The sequence below is a fragment of the Cygnus atratus genome, chromosome 2 (assembly GCF_013377495.2).
Source record: "Cygnus atratus isolate AKBS03 ecotype Queensland, Australia chromosome 2, CAtr_DNAZoo_HiC_assembly, whole genome shotgun sequence".
In the NCBI taxonomy this organism is placed as follows: Eukaryota; Metazoa; Chordata; class Aves; order Anseriformes; family Anatidae; genus Cygnus; species Cygnus atratus.
This window is the reverse complement of record NC_066363.1, coordinates 159,448,374-159,469,474: the sequence shown is the minus strand read 5'-3', so window position 1 is coordinate 159,469,474 and position 21,101 is coordinate 159,448,374. Positions and strand designations below refer to the sequence as shown.

The window sequence follows — 21,101 nt, the reverse complement described above, 5'->3', positions numbered from 1 at the left end:
CAGCAATATAATTAACCTCTTGCTGTGCCATTCTGCGGGAACATATTGAACGCGCTCGGTGATAATCACCCCCTAATACTGGTGTCTGCTTTCACGCTCAATTCGTAACAGCATTACAGTAATCCCAAAGCCTTTTGTTAACGCGCGGGACTTGGCCAAGTTGGGAAGCACAACAAAAGGCGTTGGGACCGCGCGGCTCGGGCGGGCCTTGTGCAGGTGTTCCCGGTGTCCTGCGAAACACCAGAACGATGTGAGCTGGGGAGAGAGGCGTGTAGGGCTGTGCTGAAACCTTGTGCACACGGATCCGTATAGATCTGTCCTTCTGGGAAGGTCATTTTTTATGTAACCAGTTAAAATCACTCTTGAAGGGTGAGTTGGGGAGGTCCCCAACCTCTTCTGGAGCCCCACAGGGTTGGGTTTTTGTGTTTGTTTTGTTTTTTTAAGGCCATCGGAGGCAGAGCCACTCTGCCTGTTAGGGGCTCTCAGCTTTTAGCTGCTGGGACCCTTCCTTTTTCTGGCAAATTACTCAGCATAATTGCTATTACACGCTCCGTGCTCCCACGGCAGGTCCCGAGTCCAGCTGCTGCCCTCGTGTTTTATCCCGTCTCCTCTCCGCCGTTCCGTTCGGCTCGATATTTTCCTCTGTTGGGCATCTCCTCCCCTTCTCAGATCTTTCTCACCCAGGGAAGCATCTGGTGCTGGGGCCAGGGACATCCTCGGTGCTGAGCAGATGGGGTTGTGAGCAGGAAATCAATGCTCAGTGAAAGGGGGGCAAGTGTTTCTGTCCCTTTCCCTATACCACCAGTTCTTGCTCCTGCCCAGTTAAAAATAGCAGAATATTTAACATGTATAAACGGTGTGATGCCTTAAAATTCCCTGTGTTAAATGGAAAAGGAAAAAAAAAAAATCATGCTGCATCATCCTCAACCTGTCTTGCAAAGTTTTGTTGCGGCCCCTACGGCAATGTGGTGTCTTTGTCGTTTTGGTTTTGTTCTCCCACTGAGAAATTTAGCTCAAAATGTGCTCCCCCCTTCTCTCCACATGCTGTCATGCTGAGGAGCAGTGCATCACAGATCCTGCACCCAAAGCCCAGGCTCCTTCGTGGTGTTTTGGTGCCCGTTACCTTCCGTCACCTCGCGTTGCCTGGTGCCATGGGCTCGGCACCGTGCTCGTGTCCGGGACCCATCCTGCACCCTGCGAAAATCAGGGCAGGACGCACGTTCCTGGTGTGTTTCCTACAGCACAAACCAGCTTCTTCTGCAGCCCCTCTGGGGAGCTGCTGGGGATCTCTCCTGGGGTTAAAATGCTCTTTGAAGCCCTCCGTGGGCTGCTCTTCGTTCCAGCACCATCCTGAGCATCCCCTCGTGCCCCGCGTGGGTGATTTCTTGCAGCACCTTGAGCAACTGGGAATAGTTGGCGCTGGCACCAGGTGTGCTGAGTCCTGGGAGAGGAGGAAAGCAGAGCTTCGAATAAATCCGGAGCAAATGCCTGTGCGCCAGTTGTCCTTAGCTGTTTATTTTTCTTCCTAACGGCTGTTTCTGGAGAAGCAATTCGGTTTTATCCAAGGTTTTTGGCCTCTGCTTTGCTTTTGTTGTAGTTCACCTGGACCCAGGTGGGTTTTCAGCTGTGGCTTCATGCCCGCAGCACCCGTTGTTATTTTTATTTTTCCCTTCTTTTGCTGCCTGAACAAGTCTCGTGCCCAAGCAGGAAGCTTTCCCTGTCCCAAATCCTTCTCTGAAAGCAGCAATATCCCTTTGAATTTAGGAATCTGTGCTCCTGGAAATTTATCCTTGTTCTTTTAACTCTTTTTTCCCAGCAGTAGGTTTGCAGGATTTGCTCTGCCGATGCCTCGGGGCTCGGCCGGGTGCTGAGGTTATCCACTGATGTGGAGGGGAAAAGCAAGGGAGAAGTTGGGCAGATTTTCCCTTTTTGTGGAATATCCCCCAAAGGGATGCAATTCCCATTGTTTACTTTAAAGCCACAGCAGGAAAAGGGGCAGAAAGCTCATCGAAAGACCTGGTTGGATGAAGAAACAGGCATCGATATCTTCTTCCCCTTCTTCTCACTCGTCTTTTTGGCAGATGTGGAGGATTACAATTTGATGGCAGCCCTAGGAGCAGGAGATTTGTTGTAATTAACAGCAGGTCAGTGTTCCCCCCCATTTTTTTTTTTTTTTGCTGTGGAAGAAAAAATATGTTTCTACAAAAACAGATTTTCCATTTGTTTTTATGTTTCTACAAAAGCTTTTACGTTTTTGTTGAAACTTACTTGCGAGTGATCTTAATTTTTCATTGAGGGAGGATTAAAAAAAACCAACAAGAAATAAAGCTTAAGCTATCACTTTTATAAACTTCCTTGGTTTGGGGGAGGCACAGAATAGCAGTAAGAGGCACTTTGGGGTGCTTGGGGCCGTGAAAGCTCAGGGCACAGCCGGGTGGGGATGATTTAAGGCCACCAGAAGGCAGCAGGACCTCGTGTTGTCTCCAGCTCTCCCGCAGGCATCCCAGGAGCTGTGGTGCTCTCCCTGCCTCAAGTGTCCCCTTCCTAAAGCGGTGTCAGCTCTGTATTTTTATGTATTTATGTATTTTTGTATTTTTATGTATTTATATGTACAGGAGCTCTGTCAGCTCCTGTATTTTGCCCTCTTGGGGCAAAATACAGGCTGAAATAATGCCCTACATCACCCTGCGGCATTCAGCCCCTTTCCTATAGGATGCGTGTGCTGGATCCTGTACCACATCAGCTCAGAGGCAGGATTGGTGCTGGCACACCTCGGGGAGGCTTTTTGGACCTGGGTTTCCCATCTGAAGGTCGGTTTGAGGCGTTGGGGTCCCCGGGCCAGGTTTTTTCAGAGCCCCCAGCGAGCGGTGCCCGGGGGAAGCGCGGCTCCGAGCAAAGCCCCAACCTCAGCAGCGCGGCGCGGGCCTGATAAATGGTGCTCATATCCCATTCAAATATGATGCAAGCAGTTTTTTTTTTTTTTTTTTTTTTTTTTTTGTAGTTTGTCTTCCATTGCGGTAGTAAAGTTTTTAATTAGGAAAGCTAATGAGATCGATTAGTCATTAGAAGTGACCTCTGGATCTCCGCGAGGAGCGTGCGCGCGTGTGCCGGGCTGATAACGGGGGACGCCGGGGTATTGTTTGTAATAAAAGCCTGAAGTGTTTGATTTGAGTGAAATGTGCCACGGGGAATACATCATGCGGAGAAAAAAAATTACAACCCTGGGAGCCTGTAATGAAGGGAATTAAACCAACATCCTATCTAAATAACATGATTATCTACACAAAACCCCTCAGCTAGCAAGTAATAATAGAAAACCGAGCTCTTCGGAGAGCCGCTTTCACGAGGTGCTTAATGCTGGAGCCGTGTGGGCAGGCGGCTTCCGAAGAGCAGCTCCGGCATGAATACAACATCCAATTACTGCTGGGGAATCGAGTTTAGACCAGGTGCCAGCCCGTCTGCGTGCCGGCACCGGGGACGCCTGCGTGCCCCCAACAATTCGAGACCTCAGCGTCTCGTGTGAGCGTTGGGCAGGGAGGGATGGCAGCGGGAGCTTGATTGGGTTCTGGGCTGATTAGTGGCCCGAGCAGGGGCAAATAAACAAGTTAATAATGCAATCGACAAATTCCCAGCTTCGTAATTTTGTAAGGTTGGAGCGGCGGAGGCGAGGGGGCGCTGGTGCTGTCTGGGGATGCTGCTGGATTGTGGCTCCCTTCCCTTCCCTTCCCTTCCCTTCCCTTCCCTTCCCTTCCCTTCCCTTCCCTTCCCTTCCCTTCCCTTCCCTTCCCTTCCCTTCCCTTCCCTTCCCTTCCCTTCCCTTCCCTTCCCTTCCCTTCCCTTCCCTTCCCTTCCCTTCCCTTCCCTTCCCTTCCCTTCCCTTCCCTTCCCTTCCCTTCCCTTCCCTTCCCTTCCCTTCCCTTCCCTTCCCTTCCCTTCCCTTCCCTTCCCTTCCCTTCCCTTCCCTTCCCTTCCCTTCCCTTCCCTTCCCTTCCCTTCCCTTCCCTTCCCTTCCCTTCCCTTCCCTTCCCTTCCCTTCCCTTCCCTTCCCTTCCCTTCCCTTCCCGTTTTATGTAGCAATCCCAAAAACAGTTATCAGAAGCAAATTTGTCCAACTTTGCTGTTGTTTTATACAATTCTAATTGCAATTATTGCTCAAACATTGCAAAGGGCCTTAAAGACCCATGGCGCAATCGTTGCCCCGAAGAATTTTGTCGGAAAAAGTCCCAAAGCATAGAAATAGTGGTGGAAAGTCACTTTGCTTTTTGTTCTTTCCTTTCTCTTCTTCCTTTCCCCTTAAAGCTGTGGGCATTTGCAGTTCCTCCGGTTGCTCTTGCGTGAGCTTTTTAGCTTTTTTTTTAATCTTTGATATTTGTTTGCTTGCGAGCATCTCCCAAATCCCGTACATTTAGAGACTGGCTCAGTGAAGGAAGGCTAACTACCTGGGGAATGAAGAGCTTTTAGGACAAAAAGAAAAAAAAAAGGAATTTGTCATCCTCCTTTCCTAATCCCGGGGAGTCTTTATTGAATACATCTCGTTTAATTTTTAACCCAAACCATCAGAAGCTCCTTAAGGCATCGCTGCTGACTTCCTAGCTTTTTGGGCTGCTAACATTTTTAGTGCCTGGCTGTGGATGTGAAAGCAAATCTGTGCGAGCAGCAAGAGCGAGGGGAGAGGAGCCGGCAGTGTCCGGCTGCCACTTGGCCATGGTATGAAAAATCCTGGTGCTTTGTCAATATAATGTATAATTATAAATATAAAAAATATATATATGTATATAAAAATATAATTCTCCGTGTTAAACTGGGGAGTTGCAGATTGCTCCGGGGGCCAAGAGCCACTTCAAAATGCCTTTTCCTTTCTTTTTTTGTTTCTTCATCTAACCATCCCGGCGAGGACCGGGTTATCCAGGAGGCCCCGCTCTTCTCCAAGGCAGCCATGGGGATGGGTACAACGTTTTCAGGGAAAATAATGCTTCTGCTTTTCCCCTCTCAACCCTGCAATAATTTTAACGAGAGCATCTCCAAGAAAAACAGCCAGCCCTTTAAATCAGTTCTAAAACCAGAAGACTTAGTCTCAGCATGTAGTGTCAGCTTTAATTATCAGGGCAGTTATGGCTGTATGTTATAAAAGTCAGGCAATTAGATGCCTTCCTTAAAGCTGCAAAAAAAAAAAAATTCCCAGCCACCACGCGGAGAAAACCAGTCAGACACACAACCGGTGATGGCGCGAAATGTTCAGCGGGATAAGCTGGTGTGTAGATCGTCCCGCAAAACGTTCTCAAAATGGGGATGGTTTCGGTGCAGAAATTTGCTCCGAAGGGAGACATCATCTGTGAATTTCTGGGAATTTCAGCCCGTTTTCCCCTTTCTCTTTCCCTCAGGTGCCAGCTTGCTCTTCGCAAGGAGCCCCCCGGCCAACAAGGTGATAAAGACGCGCTACAGGATAGTGAAGAAGAACGTGGTCTTCCCCTCCTCGTCCTTCAGCAGCCCTGTCCCCAGCTGGAAGACCAGGCGTCTCGGGACATCCAGGTAATCCTGCCACCCCTCGGATGCAGGACCTGTGAGCCGTGAGCGCTCCATGCCACTACTGCTGCACATTATTTGCAAGAATCACTTAATTTCTCCATTTGTTTAGCTGCTTCCATGCAGAGTTTATTGACTTAAAGTGTAAAATCGTGTTAGTAATCACGTTAGCCTGAGCCGGGCTGGTGGCAAACGGCTTCCCACAGCCTGCTCCTTCATATCCGTTCCCTCTTTCAATTCATTGTGGTTAAATAAGCTGTAAGGATGATGAGTAAACGCACACAGCTCTCACTATCAGAGCTAAGTAGACTTACTGCATGTTTGGAGAGAGACATGTCCTGCTAATGGGACACGGTCAGTTGTGGCTGCTCCTGAGACGAGAACGGGTTCTCCTCCTCCTCCTCCTCCTCCTCCTGAAATGCAGGTTTCCCTTTGTCAGGGGCAATATTTTGGGACAAGAGAGCCTGCTCTGCTCTGCCCGTTCTGTTGTTCATGCCTTGGGTAGACCCAAGGAGCTGGGGGACACGGTGGCTTGTCCCCTTCCATTGGCACACCTACATGGCTTGGCATCAGGGTGGTTTCCTCCAAAAGTGATTTCCTTTGTCTTCACGCCATGTTCCAGGGGCTGACTGCTTTTCTGGTGAGTGCTGGCTGCTGTGGAGAGTCAAAAGATTGTGGGGATTGTTTTTAAAGCCTAGCTTTGCCTGATTTTTCCCCTGCTCTAGTTAGAGTTGGCATAGACTTCGACAAACGTTCGTATCTGAAGGGAAGGTTGGTTTTGAGAGACTCAAGGGTGGCGAGGCAAAGTTCCAGGAAAAGAGGGAGGTTTAAAAAAAAGACGTGTTTATTTTCAAACTATTTAAAAAAAAATCTAAAATTAAATTTAATATTTTTTCTTGGTCTTTCAAAAGCTTGTAGTTCGGAAGCTCCTGGTCTGCTCTGTACTATACTGACCTCCGTTTCAAAGTGCTTCTTCTCCTGGGGAAAACATGGGTTTGGTTGGGACTAATCTGGGACTTCTACCCAAATTTTCTGCATTCAGTCTTACCTGCACCACCTCCTCCTCCTCTTTCTTTACCTTCTACTCATACCTGCACATCCAGTCCCTTTTTTGCAGTCCTGGGATCGACACGTCTCCTCTTACTCCCCTCCAAGAGCATCTCCTTTGCCTCTTTTGGTACAGTTCCTGCTGTGCTTCTAAGTGCCACCTTCTTTTTCAGGTCCCTGGGGGCAAATCCTTGTGTTGTCCTTTCCCCAGGCAAACCACGTGCTCTTCTTCCTGCTCCCTCATCTTGTATTTGTGTTGAATCAAGCTAGCAGACGTGTGTGCTTGTTACCTGACAGATAAATTCCTCGCTTGCTCGCCGCTGTCAGGCAGTGATAGAAAAGCCAGACCACCAAATAATGTAATTCTTGTGTTTCTTCTTTGGGCTAAATAGAAACTCCTTAAAAATATTATTATTTATTATTATTTAAAGTATGTCTTTTGTTCTGTGAATTTTATTATGGTAAAAACTGCAATGCAAATCTCTGAGGCTCGTAGTTTGCTGCTGATAATTACAGTACCTGGCTGCTTTGTGTGCAGGTGAGGATTTGTTTTTCCACTTTGTAATCTCCCGTTTCCTCCTGCAGTCTTGCCCTTCCCATCTCTGCCTCAGTTTGCCTGGGAAGTGGCTGCTTTTTTCGCCCTGAACCAGCCACTTTGAGCAAATCTTGCTTCTTTATTTAAGTCCGATAAGGGGAAATTTGGTGCAAAGAGCTGCTCGCAGTAAAATCACCGCTCTCCTCCATCCCCGCGCTCCCGGCAAGCGCTGGCAGAAGATGGATTTTTATTTCTAGTTCCCATCTCTGTGAACCTTTCTGTGAGGGATCCGGGCCAAACTTCTGCTTTAGGGTCTCTCTGTAGGTAATGTGCCCCTAACTGGGGTCCGGAGAGAGAAACGTGAGCCAGGCTGGGCTCGTCCCGCCCTGGCATTGCCCCATTTTATTGCTGGGAGGGTAATTTGTGTCTGGGATGTGCTGATTAAGTTCTGCAATCGCTCACAGCCAGTGGAAGATGAGGTTTTGTAACGTGGGGGGCTTTCTGTAGAGTATCGTGGTCTCATATTGTGAAATTGCCCAAACCTTTACCCTCCGATGCATGAGCCTGACTCCAAAACCCATTTGAGCATCGGCACGCAGAGGGTCGTCTTGGTATCGTATCCTCTTCTCTCCCATGACGAGGTGAACCTCACTGCATCGTGGATGTGTTTAATGATGATGAGATAATTACGCTGGGGGCAGTAGGAGGGGAGGGGGCTTGGAGCAGGGGTTTTGGGGTCTGGCCCCATTTGCTGCGAGGCCGTCGCTTTGCAGAGGAGGAACCCGGTCGTTCTGCTGCAATCGGCCGCGAGCTCCCACTTGGAGGATAATTTTATCCGTATTAGTCTTCGACTTCATTAAATAACGTGCTTTGGATCTTACGGCTGTTTCAGACAAATCTTGATAAAATGCCATCAGCAAATTAAAAACAATTATATTTTCAAGAAGCCATAAATCTCCTGCTCCGTCTCCCTAGTACCTTCGGTGTGTGCGATCCATCATCCCGCCTGGCGGGGGGAAGCACATGGCAAATGCTTCTCCTCTACTTTTTTGTGTTTTTTTTTTCCCTTGTGCTCATAGCATCCCTTTGGACAAGTAGCAAGGGAACGATCCAGGGGGCTGGGAGCTGCTTTTCCAGCCGCTTTGCTGTGCTATTGCCAAAAAAAAAAAGCAATGGTTTTGTCAAACCAGGACGGGGAGGAAACACGGGGCATCCCCGCACGTCGTCCCCCTGGGGACCATGCAGCTCTCCCCAGGCTCTTTTGCAGCCCGGACTTTGTCACCTCTCCTGTTTCATGTTTCGGTGCGTGTCGGATCGAGCAGCCAACTTTTTTTTTTTTTTTTCTTTTTAATGCCCTTCTGGCCTGAAGCCAGGAGCACGGCATTAAAGGCCTGGTGGTGCCGTGCTCGAGCGCTGCTCCCGAGCTCGTTTCTAGCTGAGGCTATGGGGAGATTCCTGCTGTGAATCCCAGGTTTTTGGGGCTCCGAAAGCAACACGCAGGGGTCTTACGTGGCCGGTGACCTTTTCTGATTTAATACTTTATAGACTTCAGGTAGCAAACCATGTTTCTGTCCATCTCGTGAACCGCGTCTTGGAGATTTCCTTCCTCTTTTTGGGTACGTAGCCAGAAAACCTTTGCTGGAGCATCTGGGGCAGTGCCCCGCTTGCCAACAAGCCCCAAATTATCAGGTAAAGGAGAAGATGGATGTGTGGGGAGAGTCACTGTGGATCCCTCGGGGATGAGCTGCTTTCTCCCCTTACCTCTGGGTCGCCTTAAACTTGGCCCCGCTGCTGACTTTTCTGGAGGCGATAGACGGGAGTATATTTTAAATTAATTTTACTCCACTTTTAGTAATATTTTTGTTTTAAATAGATTTATAAGCAACTTGGGGGCTATTTCTCCAAATTTATGAAGATAATTTTCGCTCTCTTGATAAGGTTAAATTTACACCTGCTATTTCCATATTAATTCACATTGCTAAGTGGATCTAATTTTCTTCCGTTCTTCTATCTAGTGAGTGTGGCCTTTCCTAATGCAATTTCCCCCTCACTAAATCACTGTGATCGGGAGTCATGATCGAGTTAAATTAACTTAAATTAATTTACTTAATAAGAGCTCCAGATCATTGTGAATGAGGTGAAGATTTATTGATCCTCCTTTTCACTCCTCCCCCTTATCTCTCCGCGCTTTGCAGGAGTGCAGCGCGGGAGGGCTCTGATTTGCTTGCCTTAAATTTCATTTTCTCCTATTGACGTGGCGATCGGCCATCGCTTGGAACTCATGCAGGGACATCTCCGTGGCCAGGAGGGGGCTGAGCTGCTTGACACGGAGGAATCGGGATGGATGAGTGACGGCGGCGTTCACAGGTCCTGGAAACGTCTTCAGCCCTTCTACGGTGTCTTCCTTGGACGAGATGCTGCTCCTGGCATCTTCTGTGGCTCACGGGGCCGAAACTGTGCCTGCTTTGCCCAGGTGGGGTGTCCAGGTGGGAGATAACCAGAGGCCTCGTGGGCTTGAGGGTGCTGTAGGATTGGGGAAACTGCTAGAGGAGAAGGTAGGGTGTCTTTCCTCGCGGCCGGCTGCTGCACCCTGGTGCATTTTGGTTGGAGCTGGAGGATGAAGATGACGGCAGGAGGACGCTCCTGGCTGTTGGAGATATTCCTCTGCAAATCCACTTGCTCCACGGAAGCGACGGTCGTCTTGCCAGCCGGAGAAAGCCAAAATCCTTGAGCAAGCAACCCAAGGTAGCAGTAGGAAATGCCCGTATTCCCATCTAGGGGATGACGAGCCTGGTTCTACGTGGTGTGCTTGGCCAAGAACTGTCCCAAGACTATTGACCAGGAGAAGGAGACCCCAACTCACTGATTTACGGAGAGACAAACCAGATTTAAGATAATTTTTTGGGAGCAGATGGGCTGATGTTGTGTTTAGAGATCCTAGTTACGGGCAACTTAAGCGCTGACCCACTTTGAACAGTTTTCTCTGAAAATAATGATGCATGTGTTTAAAAGAAAAGTAACCTGTCTGCAAATATTGTCTGGCACTGGTGGGAAAGCTCAGATATTTCCTTCAGAAAACTTTGCAGCTCCTCTTGAGGGACAAACTTCACCCTCCAGCGTTATAAATAAGTAAAGAACAAGGTAATAAAACGTTTGTCAGGGAAAGTGCCTGCTCAGTAGAAAAGGCTCGTCAGCAGAGGATAAGCTTGTGTATTTTGGTTTTGTTTTCTTCTTTTCTTTCTGTTCCTTGGCCTGAAGCGATGTGGAAGGACCAGGTTGGAACAGGAGCCTCCTTGGCTCGAGTCGTGCCCTCACCACGTGCAACTTTTGGGGTTTTACCTTTCAGCAGGTGGTTAGAACTGCGAAATGGGTGCTCAACCTCTGCACTGGGTGCCAGTGCTGCTTCCCTGGTGATGCCTTTTGAGTTGATTTTGATTTTTTTGATTTCTGCCCTGCCGTCACGGGGTAGGTAGTGTGGCTGCGGGTGGAGATACGGTCAGAGAGGAGGAAAACCTGCCCTATATCTGCCAGTCCCTGGCCTTTCAGGAGGTTGGGATGCCGTGCTCCAGGTGGCATGGGTGAGCCAACCTCCCCGTCTCATCCCTTCCTTTCTTTCGTGGTGGGCAAGTTTTGGGTTTCTGACTTCTTTTGCTCTCTTCACCAAGATGTTTGGATATCCACCACCAGTTGCTCAACCCAACTCATTGTCCGGTTGATCCAATATTGCCTCTCCAGCTTCTGCTGACCAGCAAATTTATCAAGTCAGGGTATGTGGAGGCCACTGTTCCTTCCTCCTCTCTCGTGCAACATCATCACCTTCTCCCCCAGTCCCATGTTGCGCTGCTGAGCCCTTTTTTGGGGTGCTATCCCCTATGTGTGGTGCCTTGCTGAAGGACGGGCGAGTGAGTGGGAGATGTGGGCCTCGTCTATGCTTTGCCTGCGGGGTTCTTGCTGGGTAAAGAGCCCAACCTCCTTTGGAGGTCACCACCTCACGGTGTTCACTTTGCAGGATTTTAAGATTTAAGGCTTTGAGAGCAGAGTTTACCTATAATTACGTTAATTATGTACGGAGACACCTCTCCTGGCTCATTCTGCTGCTTCAATTCGAGGGATTCACAGCTCTTCTTGAAAAGCACTGGGAGGTGGTGGGTGTAGAAACCAGAGGGTTCCTGAACTGATCGCTTGGTTGGAGAGGACTTGGTAAAAACGCTACTCCTGATCCAACCATGAGAATGCAAAATCCAGTAGCGACGCGGTGTTACGGGGTGGAGAAGCCATTTGCAAGCGTGGTCTTGGTCTTTGAATCTTGGGATTTTATCTTGGACATTTGGGTTTTTATACAGGTTTTCCTGAAAACCAACTGCGTTTCATAGCAGGAGGTGTGGACGCCCCAGGTGCGCAGGGCTGGGACAGGCAGAGGCAGATTCCCTTGGATCCCGCTCTCTCCATTCCCAACCCCACCATCTCAAAAACAGCCCGGAGAAACCAGAGGCAAATAAATTACACGTAATTATTTCTCCGTGTTGCTAAGCAGGAGCTGCTCTTGGGTGCTCGCTCCGACGCACCTCCAGGAGAAGTCAGCGCACTTTTTTTTTGGAGAGCTGCACAGGGCTCAGCCTGGCAGATAAATCGACGTCTTTTAGGGCTTCCCCTCTTTTCTTTGACACCCTCGTGCTGGGCAAACCTTGACATCTCCATCCCAGCCGTGCGGGGATGGGAGATGGGGAACAGCTGAGCATTTTCCTTGGGTTTCTCCACCAAAACGCGCGCGGTACCAGGCTCCGGGCGTCTCCAGGACAGTCCGGAGATGCTGGTGCAGTGTGCCAGGAGGAAAGCTCATTAAATCACGACGTGTTAATGAGCCTTGGGGTGTGCTTAGAGCTGCTGCAAGCCCTGTTCGGGGCTGTAATGCACGGGGAGAGAGCAAAGCCGTATTTCTGCGGGGCCGGGACGTCACGGCAAAAGTCGCAGAGAATCCGGAGAAAAGTGTTAACGTCGGCGGCTGCCGCTGCTAATTGCTGAGTGCTGCAGGGGAGAGGCTCTAATCGAAGCCACCATATATTGCGAGGAGACAGGGATTGTTGGGTTTTTATCTTGATCTCAGCAAAGGCTGCCTTTGCTCCTCGCTCTGTGTATTTTATCCCGTTGCTTTAGCGACCTGGGGGGCGCCGAGGTTTTTATCTTGATGCCTCATCAGGGGATGCTCCGATGGGATTTTTTTTTGCCTCCGCGGTTCCGATCGCTCGTGGATGTCTGGCCATGAAGGGCCAGGGACATCATAAACCGACGGCCAGAGGCCGTGGCACCGGGGTTAATTTCCTTTTATCAAGACGAGCGGTCTCGCTCCGGTCCTCCCCGGCTTCCGCTGCGTTAAGCTGAAAAGGAGTTGAAATGTGACTAATGTCCTTAAAGCTCCTGTCAATTTTTTTCTCCCCAAATTCATTTGACATGAAAGTGAGAAGTAAACAGAAAGCCTGCGTTTAAGCAGATAACTTGGAAAGCCTTTTCCATCACATTTAAAAACGGCCGTGTCATGGATTCTGCGAATTGGCGGCTTCTATTTTGTTTTATTTTATTTTATTTTATTTTTTGTCTGTGTGGTAAATTTTCTTTTAATAATCTCGACGTGGTTTTACGAGGTTTAGGGATAAGATTTTTTTTGAAGGGATGTTAAACCATTCTCCAGACTGACATCTCATTACAGTGAAATTCATCTGCCCGGATTGGAGACGTTACAGGCAGGAGGAAACCGGGGCTTCCGTCTGAAAAAGTGTTTTTTTTCTATGGGAAGTACTTTTAATCTTTTTAATGAGGATGGTATGAGATACACAACCCTGCATTGTTTCGGAGAAGTCCTGACATCTGGCCTAACGTAATCCAGTTTCTGTTGGGGACTAGTTAGAGGCTTTAAAAAACAATGTCGCCTCTTCTCAGCAAAGCTCAGGATTAATCTTTCATGCTCTCCCCGCTCCCCCCTTGCAGAAAGAAAGACGCTTTATAACGTTCAATCTCTTTTTTTCCCCTTTTTATTTTTTTTCCTTCTATTTCCCTCTCCCTAAACAGAGCTGACATCTGGGCCTGATCATCTCGCCCCGATTTCCCAGCCAAGCATCCCGCGTTGGCTCCGAGCCGCGCGGCTCTGCGGCGGCGCCGCTCCCGGGCACCGTCCCTGCTTCGTCCTCCGTGTCCCCGTGCCCTGTCCTGTGTGTCCCCATGCCCTGTCCTCCACCTGGATGAACCTCCCCAGATCCTGCAGGAACACCCCGTGCCCCTGTGGGGTCGAGCATCTCCCCCTGCTTCCCCTCCCCGCGTTTCAGAGCGCTTGGTGCTGGTGCCCGCCGGCGGCGGCGCTCTCCTCCTCGGGGGGACGGCCGCAGTAATTGAGCTCTACTTCGGAGGAACTAATGAAAACAAAATAAAAGCGGGACTCAGAGGTTAACGACCAGCTTTAAATGCATATGGAAATGCTTAAGAATAATGGGATTTTCTTTTTTTAATTTTGCTTAATGGAGTTAGGGGAGTTTGGAATTGATTCTATTAAAAATGAAAGTGTCACTTCCCAACCTGGGGAGGCAATTACGGGTTATTTACTCGGGATTGTGTTAATCTTGGATCAGCCCCTTTTGCAGATCCTCCCAGGGCCTGGTACAAGCAGAAAGGAGATCTCCAGCTGCCCTGCGCCGGGCACATCCTTCCCTGCTCAGCCTGCAAATCCCGAAACCGGGACCTGATCTTTTGGGGAGATCTTGTGGATTCATCGCATGCAGCGGTTTATTTTGAGAACAGAAAGGAGGTGCGGCACTTGTTTGACTCCAAAACTGGAGAATTTCTGCTTATTTTCCTCCCTCTCTGAGCTAGCGGGGTACAGCTGGAAGCCCTCGCGCCGTGTTATTTAGGGGAAGCGCCTTGCGTTTCCTGCACAGGTACCGAAAATAACTTTTTTCTTAAAAGCTATAAAATCCTGTGGGTTTAACGCACCTCGAGATGACCAGGCTTCTTCTTTGGCTGCTTAAATGTGGCCACAGATCCGGAGCCCAGAATACCTCTTGCTCTCTGGGTGTAGGGATGGAGGTGCAGAAAGCCGTGGTTCAGCTGCAGGGGACTCGTACGGATGCACAGCCACTCCGGACCGTGGGTTACGTGTAAAAGGGTAACGTGTCTTCCTTCTTCCTTTTCTTTTTTTCCCCCCAAAAGCAGAGTTTGTGCTGTTCTATAGCAGTCTGCAGCCTCGGTGCTGTCCCTGGTGGCATCCCCAGCAGGATTTTAGGCTGGCTCAGGACGGCGCTTGGAGGTCAGGTGCGTGCATGGAGCATCCCGGTTGCTTTGGGGTCCTTCACAGGGCAAGTCTGGAAGCTCAGGCTCAGCCCCTCATGGCTGGAACTGACCCCCAAAGATGCTCTCAAGCCCTGAGACGTCCCGAGTGACACAAAGCAAAAGGTTTTGCTGAAATGAAGTGCGTTTGCGGTGTGGATGTTGGCTCTCCAAGGAGGCAGAGAGGAGGAGAACAGGTCCCCAGGGCTGTGCACCCACCTCTCAAGTGGCTTCAGCTGCACGTGTTCACCCAAATCCCAGTGCCTGAGGTGGAACAGACGTGACCGGGACATCGGTCCGCCCAAACGCAAAGCCATACCGCACGTGTGATGCTATTTTGACCCAAAAGTCATGTAGAAAAGGATGAACCCAATGGAAAACCAAGCTAAAAAAGAGCGAAATACTCCGAATCTCACTAAGGCTGCAAGCAGGGCTCCTTCTGGGGAGCCACATGGGAATAATCAGGGTTTTTAGGGCTTTCAAACCATCTTCCAGAGCAATGGGTGCGTGCTTGGAGGCACGGCACAACCTTTCCCAGCTCTTTTCACCGAGTGAAAAGATGCCCCAGGGGCTGGAAGCGCTGCAGAGGGCATGGCCTCCGTCGTGTAACGCTGCAGGCGTGTTCACAAGGGGTCGTGCTGCTTCTTAACGGGTCCCTGCTCATCCACAACGTCTCCCACCCCGTTGGGTATTAAGCTGAAATGTTTTCCTTAGGGTTTATAACGGGCAGAGAGCGCACGCACGGTTGCCGGAGGATTTGCTGATGAGTGGTGATTCATTAGGCAGGATTTCTTCCTTCTCTTTTGTCATCGCCTCTCCTTGCTTTCAGGCAGCTTTCAGCTATCGGAGAAAAGCAGGATATCCCGAACAAGGAGGTTTACGCGGATTAAAAGTGGAGGATTTTGAGCTGCGGGTCAGCAGTTTCGGATCGGGGCCGGATCATCCGATTTCGGGAGCCCGTTTCCAGGTGCTGGGACCCTGAGATGGGCCGGCACCCGCATCTTCCTCTCTGGTGGCTTTCGGGAAGGTTTGCTCTTCCTCTGCAGGGCAGGGTCCTCTGGGTTGCCTCTGGAGCACCCTAAAAGTGATGGCGCGTGTGGCATTCAGGAGGCTGGGGCTTGCCATTGCTCTTCGTTTGTCACACCGGGACCGAGCGTGGTGACCCTGGGGAGTGGAGCAGGTCTCCAAACCCCTTTGGCCCTGGGGCATCTGTTTTTTTCCTGGACACTCCGGGATAAAATATCTCATGGGGCCGTGAGGTTCCTGATATCGCTGTTCCTTTCGTCCATCCAAATCCCCAGCTGCCAGCTGCGCCTCTTAAAAAAAAAAAGAAATAAATTCTTACACGATAGGAGCCTTTTTACAGCGTTCACCCTTTTTAGCCCAGGCTTCAGCAGCAAGCAAGCAGTCCTGGAAAGATGAAATCTGCTTGGGGATATAGTTTGCAAAATTGCACACGCTCGGTATTTGCAGCTCATTTTGAAGCAGTTCTTAACCTCTGGAAGCGGTTTTTCCCGGGCTGGTAAATCCCACCTAACGGCGGAGCAGTTGGAGGATATTTTTTCTGGCGCTGGGCATTTTCAAGTGTCACTGCTTTTTCACCTGCCAGTGACAGCTGCACGAGCGGTGGATTTAATTTCTAAATTTCTGCCCTCCTAGGAGATTAGGAATGGCAGGGCTTTTTTATTTTTTTTTTTTTTTTCTTTCCCTTCCCTTTTCCCCGAACGGTTTTTGCTACAAACCTGTAACTCCTCCAGCCCCTTAGCTCGCCGCGAGAAGTTTTCGCCGTGCCGAGCGCTGCCGCGAAAGTTGGGATGGAAACAAAAAAAACCAAACCCCGCAGGCAGAAAGCAGAAGAGCTCCGCGTTGTGCTGAGTGGCAGCTCCGTGCTCCGCGGCTCTGACCCCGATCGCTTTTCGTTAGCTCCTGCGCTGAGCCGCGGCCAAATGCTGCCGGCAGCTGGGCTGCCCCGCGCCGCGCGCCCGCGCCCGCCTTGGGACCCGGGGAAAGGAGAGGGCGAAGCGGTTTTGCGGGGGCACAGAGGTCGCTTCGCTTGGCAGGCGCTCGAGCTTCGTTTGTGGCTGATTAATTCTTTCCAGGCTGAGCAGACGTCGAGCTCTCTTTCGGGCCGAAGGATGGCTCCATCTGCTTCGTCCCGGCGTGAGAAATAAATGCGCTCCCCAACGGGGCTGGAAAGCCGCTCGTGGTTCGGTGACCGCCGAGGGATGCGCCGTGCCGTGCCCCCGAGCCGATGCTGCAGGGCTGGAAAAGGCTGTGCTGGAAAGCCCCGGGCCGCAAGGACCCCCGGAGCTTCTCTTTCTGCAGCCACATTAATCACAAGTCCCTTGCGTGGGGACTTCTTGCAGCCCCGAGGTGAGAAGTGAGGGTTCAAATGGTTTTGTAGGATATGGAAGTGAGGAGCAGAGCGGTGGAGGGGACCCAGGACCCCAGACCTCTTCCCACCTGCGTTCAGGTGGGCTGCAGGATGCGGTCCCTGCTTATCAAATCCCCTTTTGATGCTGGGCTTTCACGCGTTGCTGTTTGGATGCGAGGACTTGGCGGATACCTAGAAAAATAACTTAGTTTTTTCATCTTGAGGCATTTGCGAGGTGCAAACCCTCCTCGGCTGCCGGCTGGGATGTTCCCCGTGGGTCTCATCCTGGGCAGCGCTCCCCGTGGGGCTGAGCGCAGGGTAGGAGCATGTCCAGCTCCCAGTTTGACCAGTAAGGCTCTCCATGAAGCAGCGCAGCCTTACTGGGAAGGCACCGACGGGCACGCGGCATCACTCGGTATCCATCCACCACGCGGTGGAAATGGGGCACAGCGTTTGTTTTTTTTTGGGTACAGCATTTGTGTTTTCCATATCGGATGATCTGTACTGAGAAAAAGCAGTGCATGGACTTGCAGGAGGTGTTGGATGCCTCTACCCTAACACCTTCCCTATGAAATTCTTTCTGTAGCTGCTGGAAATAACCCCAGTTTTGTTTAATGTCGGGATTTATCTGCCTGTTTAACCACCTCGCCCCTAGATCCCTGCATCCCAGCACCGAGCGCGGGGCTGGGGTCCTTGGCACATCCCCGGTTTTGTAAGGGAACAGCCGAGCTCCCCGAGAAGCTGGGGACCCGCACCAGCATCTGTGGCTGGCTCTGCCTGCCGGACCCGCCTGGAAGAAGGATTTGCAGAAGGACAGGGGGAGGTCTGAGAGGTCACAGCTGTTAACACTGGGAAAATGGGAAGGAAAAGGGGCCGGGGGGGGGGGGTCCCGAACTTGGCACGAGTGCCGTGGCCACCTGTCTGGAGGCATCAGCGGTTTTCGGAGCCCGGAGTATGTTTTGATTACAAATAATTTCCTGCGGCTTTAATCCATCCCACTCCCAACAAATCTGGATTTCCTAATTGTTTATTGGGTTAACGGCTCAGCACCACCATGGGGTGATGGTGGGCACACGTTCAGGGTGGTGGGAGAGGTGGGAAGGTGCTGGGAAGCTCCAGCACCGAGGTCCCAAGCAATAAGAGGTGTTATTTATTTATTTATAATTTATTTTTTCCCCTATTGCTGTCAAAGTGTGCATGGGACGGGCGCTGGCTTTGGCGGAGTGAGCTAAAAAACTTAGTTTGTATTTTTCGAACTTCTCATAATTACCATCTGCTGGCTTTGTTAATATTTGCAAGACTCACGTCTTGTTTTTAAACATGGACAAGAAGATTGGGAATCCAGGCAAGCAGCTTCGGAAACAGAGCAGAAACACGAGGGGTAAAGAAAGAGCTCGAAAAGGTGAAATGTGAAGACGGGCGCGCATCCAGGCTGCCTCCCATGCGCTTCAGCACCGTGGTAGGAGGCAATGCTCCTGCGTTGGGTTATTCCTTCTATGTGATGAAGAACACCCAAATGGCTTTGAGCAGTTCTTGGAAGAGGAGATGTTGACTGATGGTATTGGGGGAAGCTCTCGGTGTCCTCAATCGGTGGCATCGGTCCCTGATGTGTCCTTGGGGAGGTTGGTTCTCCAACACCTACAAGGGGTGCGTGCTTTTCTCCCCGTCTTGGTGCAGAAATGTATCTCTTGTACGTGGACCAAGGTGCTGTAGGTGTTTTGTTTGAATTACACCTCTCATAATTACACCCGAGTGAATTGCCAGGGCTGCTAGAAGAAACGGATCGCGCTGCCCAGCTTGCAGACGCCCCTCCGAGAAGCGGGGGCTTTGGGAAATGCTTCCCCCAGCTTTCAGACCTCCAGCCCCGAGTGATGGAGGTGAGCTGCCCTGCCTGGGAAGCCTCAATCTATCCTGCAAAGGTTTTTTGGGAAGCCTCAATCTATTCTGCAAAGCTTTTTGGCAAGTCTGGGACCGGAGCGTGGCATCACGCTGCCCCAAAGGCACTGGTGGATGGGGTCTGGGTACTGGGGTTTGTCCAGACCCTTGGCATCGACGTGAAATTTGTGATGAAATTCTGCTTGGAAAGGGACTGGGTGAGCCAGCACCTCCTGCCCGTGTCTCCCGCCTCCCGCTTGCCTTTTTCTGTCGGCGATGCTGAAGCCAGGCTTCCTCCGGCAGGTTTTTTAAAATTTTATTTGATGAGAAGAGTCGGTTATGACTCCCCGAGTGCCGTAAAAGTTAATGCGATAGTCTCTCTGCGCCTGTGCTCATTTTTATAATTTTTTATTTTATGAAACAGGACAGGGAGCTTAGTGACTTATTACTATTCATTTCGTTTCAATGCAGTAAATATTGATTCAGTTGGGGGTTTTCAATTTAAACCACTCGGCGATTATATAAAATATTACTAGCCTCTGAAATTATGCTTACCGATCCCTTCGGCTGCTCATTAACGAAGGAGTGCAATTTTTAGATCCCTTTGCTTTCATCACTCTAATAAATGGGCTAAGCTCCCTTTTTGCACGCAAGGTGCTGGAGACTCAGCTAGCGGGGGCTTGACAGCCTCGGTGCAGCTCTTAATTTGGAGCCGCTTTCAAAGGCTTCTGCAGTTTGTGTTTTGAGATGTGGAGGGCTCTTTCTCCGATTCCTCAGCCTCGGCGGAGCCTCTGGCCGAGAGCCGGGATGCCCTGAGCCTGGTTCAAAGCCCCGCATCCCAGGTGCTCCCACCGTCGGGTCTCTGGGCGCTTTGTGAACTCAGAGGAGCCCTTTGCACACATTTCGAGGGACAAAAAAGGAATTTTGGGGGAACGAAGCATGATTAGAGCTCGTGCAAGGGCATCGTTAACTGCGGAGAGGCTGCTTGATGCCGCCAACCTATGGGCAATCCGTATGCTCATGGTGAAGCATTGTGTGAACCCTCCAAGGGATGCTTCAGGGGGCACGAAGCGTGTCCCGATGGGGACCAAATTAAATAAAAAAGCCTTTGGAAAGACAGAGCTAAGACAGAAACCTTTGGAAAGTTTCTTCGGTGCCACCCGGCTGTGGGCTGGGGGCTCTTCCCACCCAGAGTTGGTGTCTCCCCACTGGAAGAATGGAGACCAGGGTGGCCCTGGGGGCAACCAGAGCCTGCTTCTCCTCCCGTTTATCCATCCTGGAGCCACCGTGGAAGGAGGGCAAGGATGGGTTCAGGGTATCGCGGCGGGGATGCTGCACCTAGGAAGAGTTTTAGATCTGTGTATGTCTTCTGGAGGCTCTGGTGAGTCGGAAAGAAACCAAACATTTCAGACCTAAGCATCCCCACATCCAGTGGCTGAACGCTCGATTTTTGGGGTTAACCAGCGTGGCAGGAGAGCTGAGAGGTGAGGAAGGAACCGCGACTTTGTTGCCAAGTGCCTTGAAGAGAAGAAGAAGGGACCACTGATATCGGTCTCAAGCTCTTGGCTCCTTCCAAATTCAGCTGAAGCCGTGTGACGGCCGGGAGGAGGCTCGGAAATCATCCGGGTTAGCCAGAGCTGCGTTAATTGGATCAATGCTAATAATTTAAAACACATCGGCAGGGGAAGAGAGCGTTTGGCCCAGGTTGTATTTCTCGGCCCGAGACGTTCCTCGCTTAGTGCTTTGCGCAGCACTTAACCTCGGTGGCCTCCCCCCAAAATAAGCCCAAAAGTCGAAAAACATGGCCAAAAAGAGCCTTCACATGGGAGAAGACTGAACTAAGACTTCGCTGCTGTGCGTGCAGCCAGCTTAGATAATTAAACACTGCTTTAAACACCGTTCTTAGGCCACTTTTAAGGGTAGCAGTAAACTCCCTTTGCACTAATCGATACGGTTGTAGACTACGTGCGTATTTCAGCCTTGCCAGCCCGACTTCCCGCAGTGTTCAGGAGCTGATCTTACCCATTTGGTGCAGCGTGATTGAGTCCCTTGCAGTGAAGATGACCGCGAATGGCTTTGCCAGAATGCCTTTGCGTTTGTGGGTTTGTTCCTGCAAAACCTGGGCAGTTCATCATTTTTTCTTGCAGGAGTCCCTTAGAGGCTTGTCGGGTTTTTGGGAACGCGCTGGAGATGAAAGTATGGTATTTTAATAACAGTGATAAAAAGGTCGGTTTGAAAAGGGATTTCTGGAGCCCTGCTTAAAGTATTTTTGCCAATATTTGAAGAATTTATTTATGTATAGTGATATTTGTGTACAATGTCTCTTCGGTGTCGCAGCACATGGCATGCTCTGCATTTTTGGAGCCGGGCAGGCAGCTTCTGCCAGAGACCGATGGAAATGGGGTACTGACCTCCCCAGACCTCGTTGCAATGGCT

General features: G+C 50.4%; 1 protein-coding gene across 9 annotated transcripts in view; it reads left to right on the top strand.

Annotated features, from left to right (window-relative positions):
* ZC3H3 (zinc finger CCCH-type containing 3) overlaps positions 1 to 21,101 on the top strand; it is a 138,599-nt gene that overhangs the window by 52,219 nt on the left and 65,279 nt on the right. For all 9 annotated transcript variants that reach the window (XM_050709035.1, XM_050709038.1, XM_035566402.2 and 6 more), the window contains one exon: positions 5,382 to 5,529. In XM_050709035.1, the coding sequence (XP_050564992.1) occupies positions 5,382 to 5,529 (148 nt within the window). The remainder of the gene's footprint in view (positions 1 to 5,381; positions 5,530 to 21,101) is intronic.